At 38.6% G+C, this 9,390-nt stretch overlaps 1 protein-coding gene and 1 long non-coding RNA gene across 2 annotated transcripts; one reads left to right on the forward strand and one right to left on the reverse strand.

Annotated features, from left to right (window-relative positions):
- The first annotated feature begins 2,259 nt into the window (after positions 1-2,259).
- Positions 2,260-5,037, forward strand: LOC113292658. Its single transcript, XR_003331814.1, has 3 exons — positions 2,260-2,379; positions 3,299-4,238; positions 4,599-5,037. It is a non-coding gene; the product is annotated as an uncharacterized LOC113292658 (long non-coding RNA).
- A 1,040-nt stretch (positions 5,038-6,077) lies between these two features.
- LOC113292659 (glycine-rich cell wall structural protein 2-like) lies at positions 6,078-6,957 on the reverse strand. The gene has a single exon (XM_026541540.1). It carries the CDS (start codon positions 6,893-6,895, stop codon positions 6,314-6,316), a length of 582 nt encoding a protein of 193 aa, XP_026397325.1. The 5' UTR covers positions 6,896-6,957; the 3' UTR covers positions 6,078-6,313.
- Positions 6,958-9,390: the final 2,433 nt, after the last annotated feature.

Raw genomic sequence — 9,390 nt, forward strand, 5'->3', positions numbered from 1 at the left:
CGTGTATATTGAGCTTGCCGAATTAACAAGGGTCAAGACATCTTTCTACAAATTTTAGTGAGTGAAGAGGATAAAATTGGTGTGAATTTTCAGTTCCAATGAGCTGAATCTAAAGTGAAAATAGTTAGAGCCGTTCGAAGATGAAAATCAGATTTATCCGTTAGCAGGCGGAGGACGGCCGCGCATATTAACTTGAGGCGCCAGCGGATTTACTTGGACCGCGTGGATTAAGTTAGACCATTGGAAGCTGTTGATGATCCGCTCGGTTTTAGAAGAGACGCGCAACTGATCAAGAACCGTAGTGGGCAGTTTGCTCGTTTGCCCAACCATTTTCCTCTTAAATTGAGTCTATAGTGAGATCAAAATGAACAAATCAAATCAAAATGAACAAATCTTGATTTGTTCGGTCCATATGAATTATCCTAATGAATCATGTAGGCATTTTTAAAATTTCAAATAATTTATGGGCGTTAGAAAAATATTTTGCACCTGACAATAAGAAAAACATTTTTTTGGACCTTAGCCTAATTTCCCTTTCTCTAATTGCCAACATATGGGCCCGTGTGATGTACGGGCTTAAAGATACTTCTTTTTTTATTTTTTAAGAACGATTTTTTGGGGACCATGAATTTTTTTGGGGGACCATGGTTTTATTTTGGGTAAAGACATTAGAAGTAAATCTAGGTCACCCCTTATCTAGATATTTATATTAGTACCTAAATTACCCTCCTGATTAATTTTAGGTGATGATTAGTTAGTGTTAATAATAGTTAGTGTAATGATTAGTGAGATGATTAAGTTAAAGATAATTAGTGAGATTAAAAAATCAGATGGTTTTTTTTTAAAAGAAGTAGAATTATTGAGAGAGTAAATTTAGAGAAGATGAAGAAGGAAAACATGAAAAACGATGGATTTTACCAACCACAACCGGAGGAAGGGTATTTGGGTACCCAGGTAGGCTTCAAACTTAGATAATATTGGTTGAATTGCTCCAAACTTTCAAAAAAAATGAAATTTTTTATGTAGATTTGGACCAGTTCGGTTACCATATATCAAGAACATGTAACCGAACACCCCTGAAAGTGTAGTTCGGTTACGTTTTCCGAACACGCAGGTTACCGAACTTGCTCGTTAGTAGAGGTTTTGGTCGTACAGTGTAATGTTCGGTTACCTAGGATAAAATGGTAGGTAACCGAACTTTGAACTTAACAATTTATTTGGGTACATCTTGTGTGTTCAGTTAGTTCGCAAACTTCAACGCAACCAAGTTCCCAACCGAACTGCAGGTTAAAAGTAACCTAGTGTTAGAAGTTCGGTTGGTTCGCAAACTTCAACATATTTTGCGAATCAACCGAACTGGGCTTATATATGCATATATGCAATTAGGAGAACGTTCGGTTACTACGAAATTTATTTCTTGGCGAATTAGGTAGAGTTCGGTTACAAAGTTTCAAAGGTAGAGTTTGGTTACAAAGAAAACTTAACATTTTTGCGAACGAACCGAACTTGTGGACTTCGCATTATTTTCGTAAACTAAAGTTCGATGATATCCTTATTTTGCGAAGGAACCGAACTTATGGACTTGTGTTGTTCTAATACAAGGAGTTCGGTTAAAAGTATTTTTTTGCGAATCAACCGAACTCTAAGTTCGGTTAAGAAAAAATAATTCTTGATAACCGAACTTTTCTCTGAAAAAAAAAACCCTCCATTAAACCTCTATGCAACTTCCATATTCAACTCATTTTAATGATTACTTCTCATTTATTCAACCAAAAACGAATGACAAGTAATGGGTTTGTGAGAATATCTTTGTTAATGTTTTAAATTAAGCTATATATATATAGTGGTGGTGGTAGTTGGTGGTGGCCGTAATCGGAGGTGCTGGTGGTAATCGGTGGTTGTTGGTGGTGATAATCGGAGGTGGTGGTGGTGGTGATCGGCGGTGGTGGGCGGTGGTGGTGGTGGTAATCGGTGGTTGGTGGTGGTGATAATCGGAGATGGTGGTGGTGATAATCGACGATGGTGGGAGGTGATGGTGGGAGGAGGTGGTGGTTATATATATAGGTGGTTATTGGGATGGTTTTAAATTAAATTAGGTTAAGAGTAGGTTAGTCATTTCAATGTTTTAGGACATCCCTTATAACTATAGGGAAGGTGGCCTAATAAAACCATGGTCCCCTCAAAAAAACCATGGTCCCTAAAAAATCGTTCTTTTTAAGGAAGGAGGGGCTTCGCGGGCTTAGAGATACTGGTATAGAAGAAAAGACCAGAAAGAGACGACTCTCTCTAAGAACTGTAAACTGTAAAGGTAAAGCAAACAACCTCTTTTTCTCCGCAAATCCTGAGAAACTCCTAAGCTCCACAGTACCATTACTCTCGGTAAGTTTCAAAATCCCCATCATGAATGGTTTTCCCTGGCTAAGGTTTAACATCTAGGGTTTAAAGTTGTAAAATAGAGGATACATTTGAAGGTATTATGGACGAGGTTTAGGTTGATGATTTTCAGTTAATATCGTCTCAGAATTTTGAGTTCAGCTCTAGAGCAATTATTTTATTTTATTTTATTTTGTTGTTGTTAAGGTTGGTATCTGTATGATATGCTTGCTTGAAATTGTTACTGTGATCAATCATCAAATCATTTGAGTTGGACTTTGCTGATCCCCATATATCATGGCCTTACATTAATAACTAACCATAGGGTATAACTATTTAGTGTCAGGGCTGAGAGCTTATGGCTTATGCCCTCTAGGGTAAGATTATCTAATTCCTATCTGTGAATGAAAATTCAAAGCCTATAGTTAAATACTGTAGCTGCACAACATTTGTGTGGCAATACACTAGTAGACTGTAAAAACGCACAACTTTTGTGTGGATTCTTCATAATACAACAATGCTCTACTATATCCTGATGTTATGGTGTACTCTTTTGAAGTTCATTTGTCTTGAATAGTTGAAGTAACTAAATATCTGAAGCCAATTTTTATCTTATGCATATAGTTGCACGGTTAGGTTACGAAGGTTTCTTGAAGTATTTTATATTCACTTTATAAATACAGATTTGCAGTGCCTGCAAAACTATAATCTTTTCTTGAAGGTTGTCCTCTGTTTACTTTTCTCTAATGTGACAATTTGGCATTCATCTATTCCAGATACCAAAGTTTAGAGTTTCCTGTTTTGAAGTTGATCCTTGATTGGAAACCGCATATTTTAGTTTGTGTTCATGTTGATACTTTTTCGTTTTGGTATCCTGTGGATGGGTGTAGATTAAACGTTTTAAACTTTTCCTTTATTTGATCAGGAAAAATGTTGGAACATTTGAACAAAAAGAGTGAAAAATGCACACCTCGAAGAAGAGTTCCGTCCACACGAGATTTTCCTATTGCTTGTGGGAATAAATTTCCGATAATCAGTAGGATGGAGTGTTTGAGATTGCTTTCTTCTTCAGAAAATATAAATTCGAGTGATGAATGTTTTAGTCGAGAAAGTATGCAATCAGAACAGATGCTCGAAGCTGATTGTAGAGAGATTAGTAAGAATGTTCAAGATGGTCACTGGAGCCAATTAAATAAGAGAAAGGTTCATGAGGAATTTGAGGATGCTGGTCCTATTGCTTGTGGGGATGACTTTCTAATAATTAGTAGGATGGAGTGTTCGAGGAAGCAGGTTCATGAGGAATTTGAGGATGCAGATCCTGCGTCTAATTGTTCTGAAGGCAACAAATCTATTGTGTTAGCACCTTTTTCTGGTGAGAGGGTGATTGTGCAGGCTCTCATGGCTACACAGAATTGTCCATGGAGGAATCCAGCAAAACGATCTGTCAAACCTCAAGAGCTCATGGCTGCACCAAAGAGTACTCAGAGGAGGTAGGCAAAACAGGTTGTCAAATCTGAAGGTGAAAAATCAATTGTTCTGGTATCAAGTGAGAGGATCATTGTACAGGCTTTGATGGCCGCACCATACTGTCCATGGAGGAGTCAGTCAAAACGATTTTTCAAATCTCCAGGGCTCATGGCTGCACCAAACGATGCATCGAGGGGGCAAGAAAAACAACTTGGCAAATTTCAAGGAGAAGAAAAATCTATTGTTCTAGCACCTTCCTTTAGTGAAAGAGTTATTGTACAGGGTCTCATGGCTGCTCCAAATTGTCCCTGGAGGCAGGCAAAGCGAGATAGCAAGTCAACAGCACATGGTATAACCAAAAGTAAAGTTAGTAAGCAGGCAATTTCCTTATACTTCAGGTACATCATATCCCTGGTATTTTCTTGTTTGTTTATATTAAAAAAAATAAGACCACCACCATGTCAAATGTTTTGAAATGTCCAAAAGATTTATTATGGTTTCACTGATTAAGGAAATTAAATAAGTTCGTTACATGCTATTAAACCTCAAGGTTTTTCTTTTTCCTTTTTGATGAAGAGCATGAAATTCTAGATGACTTCAGCACCTGTACATTGTCATCAACTAAAAAGAATTCCTTGTCTGCTTGTATACATATCTATTTCCTTTTCCTTCTGTTCGTTTTCCATTTGAATTCTGTTTTACATGGGATACTGATGTTATCATAACTGGATGTAATGAAACCCATGTGATGGTTTCAGAGAGTGAAGCTTCAGTGAACAAGCTGAAGGAGAACGGGAAAATCACGTATCACAAACAAGGGGGAAGCAGGACCTACAGTGACGAGGGTATCATATCATTCTCTTATTATGCGTCCATTGAGACATTTCCAGTGTATTTTGCCAATAGAATGTACATATTATGGCTCGAATAATCATTGTTTAAAGAGACGGAGTGATAAAGGAAATCATCCATACAAATTGTAGAATTGCAGAAGATTATAACCTCAGTAATCATTGATCACTATCTCTATACCAACAATCAGCAACAGGAAGGGGATATCTGGTGATTGGATGATGTCAGTTTCTGCAAGGAACAAGAGGAAGTCATCTCCCATCTCATTTTTAGCTTAAAAAGTTTGTAAAGATGAACACTGGCTATAACTTATGAAGAAAAGGAGTAGAACTTTGCATAGTATCATCGGGCATTTTTTTCTGAGCATCCAGGAATCTTATTTCTTTCTTCTTTTGAAAAAATTAAGCTTAATGTCTCCAACAGTTTTCCAATATAGTAACGAAAAACATCACTTCATCTTGAAAGCTCGCATGAAATAAGACCAAATAACCTGAGAATACGAGCAATGTTATAAGAGATGGGACGGTCCACAAGCTTGTAACATCGAGAGAGCTGGCAAAGAGTTGCCCATATCCTGAAGCTAACCTTAGGAAGTATTTCTTTGCACTTAGGAAACTCAATAATGGACTGTGCAGGGAACTTGTAAAGAGTTGTCCAACAGCTTTGAGTAACAAGACTTCACTTTAGAGTCATCTAGAGTTGCATTAAAGTAGAAATTACTATCCTCACCTCCAGCGGGAACTGGACGGTGACCAAGCAGATTCAGGATTGTTTCTTTATCTCCGGTTCCTCCCTGGTAAAATAAAAGTAGACGTGCTATGCAACACCCAACTTCTATCCAGTGAAATTGAATCTCTGACTCTAACCAGGTTATTCTTAAAGTTTATATGTCGCTTGGAGTTCGAGCTTCAAAGTCAAACCATTCCTCCACCTGCCATGCCAATAAAGAAGTGCCTCCCCATTTCAAACAGCACAACTGCTTATGTAGACCATAAATTGTTTGGATTCTTTGGAATTTAAATACCTTTCCGAAATCGTTGTCCCTGTGCCAGATTTGAGTCACGAGGAGTAAGTTCATTAGGCCTGCCTTCATCTTTTCTAAGGTAATTTGATAAAATCCGTATCAAATAGTTGTTTAGCATCAGTAAGATGGGATTGTATGGTGCATATACATATTCATGCACATGTCGCTGTTTGTGGGTTATTTGATCGGCAACATGTGATTTGGTGATGTGTACTACAAATTGTTTGCCAGTTTGCAAAGAATCGAATCAACCCATTTCCTTCAAATTTTGTGCATAAAAATCGACTTGTTAGAAACAGTTGTGGTCGCTTCTCTGTAAATGAACTTCACTTATGACTAATTATAAAGGCATAGGTAGAAGTTCATGGAGAAAATAGTATCTCTTTATTCATTCATATCTGTATTATGATTATAGCACACGAGTTATAGGCTTATAGCAAACATTTGTTTTTTAACTAGCATACATCATATTCTACCGTTGAAGCTTGTGATTCCTACATCATGCGAGATCTTGGGCTTTTTAGTTGATTTTGTTTGTTGTTGCAGAAACCAAGGGTTATCAGCTATTGCAGCTCTGTCAGAACTACCATTTCCGCTTTAATTGCCTCCAGGAGAAGTGTTAGAGCCGCTCCCAGTGCCGTGATCACCACCATGACCTCCACTACCATACCCTGATCCTGATCCAGTTCCAGTCCCTGATCCAAACCCATACCCCGCACCATAACCCCATCCACCTGCAGGACCGTTTGGAGATCTACCTGACCCGGAACCATAACCCCATCCACCTCCAGGACTTGATCCCCACCCCCAGTTGTAGTTCCAGTTTCTACCATGACCAAAACCGCTACCCCCAATACCAACAGCTACACCACCTGTTGGTGTTTTAGCACTAGGTGCTAACGCTGTCTCTGATAAGTCTGGTTTCTTTTCACCACTGTTGGTGTTACGAGCGTAGGAGGCAGAGGTTAGTAAGAGAAGGAACACCGAAGTAAGGTGAGCTCTGTTAGGTTTCATTTCCATTTGCATGTGCGGGATTGTGTTTGTAAGAAGCTTGTGCATAAAAGTTCTTTGTATGCTTTGAAAACTGTTTTCCGGCTTAGTTTTCTTTGTTGTTGCATGAGTTCTGTATTTATAAGTAGTTTTGTGTTGGTGATTGAAGCCAGTCCATGACAACAACATTTATTCTGCTTCTTAGTTGTGAACAGACCTAATACTGCCCCCACTAGATTTTTTACCCTCTGCCTCTTCAAAACTTTATCGACAACCTTATCCACAACTTTCATCGAGGCTCGACAGAAACTTCTGAATGGCTCTGTATGGACGAGCCAAATGCAAATACTGGAAGGCATGGGAATGGACTTTCGCCCAACAGGAGGAGGTTGTCGACTTCAATTCTCTGCATTTGCATGGATTAAATTTGTTGAGTGTTTTTTCTTCTAATGGAGAGTGAGGTCATAAAGTTCTGAGTGGAAAATCGTAGTTGGGAAGTCGGCAAAAGTTTATTTTTCTTCTTCTGTTGTTTACTGTGATGTTTTCACCATCTAAACTAAACGTTTTCTTTAGAAATTGACTGAAAGATCCTCCCCTTATCCTCTCGTGCTCTCGCGTGAAAGTGATATGTTATTTTATATCCGCACACGTACAAAATATTCCTTTCCCTCTCCAATCCTGTCAAAGAATAACATACTTCGTTATCCGGTTTCGTTTTCATTTTGCTTTGGACTTGTGAGCTTATTTATGATTCACGGAAAGATCCACATGTAGTGGGTATTACTCGTTTTCATACAGTGATCGACCATAGTGGAGTTAGTTGGTGAGCTGAGGTGTGTCAAAAAAAGAAAAATTATGAACGATAAGGTGTCAAAAAATTGTTGAGATGAACCAAAGATTTTTATATGTTTCCAAGCAGTGAAGGTAGAGGCGTAAAACGTGCGGGCCCAGCATAATCCAGCATAATCCAGAAGACACATGTTTAGTGTGTTGTGTGCTGTGTTGTGCCGGACATTATGGCATGTCGTGCTGTGCTGTGTTAGACGACGTGATGTACTGTGCCAGAAAAATAAACGTGATGTGCCGGGCTCATTTGTTTTACATTTTCCAATATGAATATTTTCCAAATATTTAAGTATTATATGTGTTGTAATAAAAATTAGCCAACACAAAGATGATAAATGTCAAAACTTAGTTAGAATAAAAACCTTTTTGTGAAATATACACAGAATGTGATGTATTGTGCCATGGTGTGTAGTGTTTTATGCATATCATGTTGTGCTTTCTTAACGTGTAGTGTTGTGCCACATGCTTTCCATGCCGCGTGTTGTGCTGGGATACTATGCCGATTAACCCAGCCCAGTCATCCCACGAAATTAACGTATTGTGTCGTGCTCCGCTAAGTCACATGCTGGGCTGGGTTGTGCTCAAATTTTAGCGTGGGTTGTGCTCGTGCTGGCACAACCCAATTTACACCTCTAAGTGAAGGTCTAAGAGGGAAATGACAAAAGATTTGTAGAAAATTTTCTAATGAAACAAGGGAGGAAACTGAAAATTGGGGAAGAATAAAGTTAAAGAAATAGTCGATAAACAAGAAGAAAGAAAACTAACGGCGTCTGTTAGGGTACCGACCCTAAACTCGTCATAAGCCCATGAGTAGAACTCAACTCGAAAATCGGCTGACTAGATGAGGGATCGCATTGACTTATAAACTACACAAATAAGCCCCATCTACCAATGTCGGATTAATGTCCCAACATCCCACCACGCTTCCAGACCCAACGTCCTCGTTGGTCCACTCTATCGACACTGACCCGGCGGTATCCCTTTCTTTATGGCGGCTCCACTCGACTATTAGTATTCAATGTGGTGACAACTACGGCCATACATAGCTTCTCCTACACCTTTATCCAGCCTATAGGTCACCCCTTCCGTGGAGCGGGTATGAGTCGTGGTGGTTGGCTCTGATACCAAATGTTAGGGTATCGACCCTAAACTCGTTATAAGACCATGAGTAGAATTCAACTCGAAAACCGGTTGACTATACGAGGGATCTCATTGACTTATAAACTATACAGTTAAGTCCCATCTACCAATGTGGGACTAAGATCCCAACAGCGTCACATACCAAGAAGAATAATGAAGATGTGGACGAGTTTAGGCAAACCCAAAACAGTTGGACGTCCAACTATTCAACTCACCTGTTGATCTTGATAAAGATAAGAAAAAGACCTGTAGATCCAAGAGATTGATCTTAATCTGGAAGAAATTAAGAAAGAAAGCCTATCAAAAAGGAAATGGTCTTGATGAAATTAAGAAAAAAAGCCTATCAAGAAGGAAATGGGAAGAGAAATTATTTACTAAGTTGACTCACTTCATCTTCGGATCCGCATACCAAAGAGATAGGAAAAAAGGGTCAATTTGATTGGTTGGTTGATTAGTTAACATAAAACTCAATTACCATCATGTTTGGATTTTTGACCTACGTTACGTAATTTTCAAATTAATCAGAGGTGGAGATTAAAATATCATGTGCACACTCATATGCATAAACTCATGCTCACAAAGAGTATAGTGGGTTTAAGATTCTCGTTCTTCAAGAAATATGATTCTTGGGAATGAGATTCACTTCTCACCATCCAAACATGTTCTTATAGTGCTTTACAAAATGAAAAAAGAAAAAG

This window comes from Papaver somniferum, chromosome 7 (genome assembly GCF_003573695.1).
Source record: "Papaver somniferum cultivar HN1 chromosome 7, ASM357369v1, whole genome shotgun sequence".
In the NCBI taxonomy this organism is placed as follows: domain Eukaryota; kingdom Viridiplantae; phylum Streptophyta; class Magnoliopsida; order Ranunculales; family Papaveraceae; genus Papaver; species Papaver somniferum.

Coding starts and splice junctions, on each gene's coding strand:
- LOC113292659 (XM_026541540.1), bottom strand. CDS start 6,895: ATGTTGTTGTCATGGACTGGCTTCAATCACCAACACAAAACTACTTAT.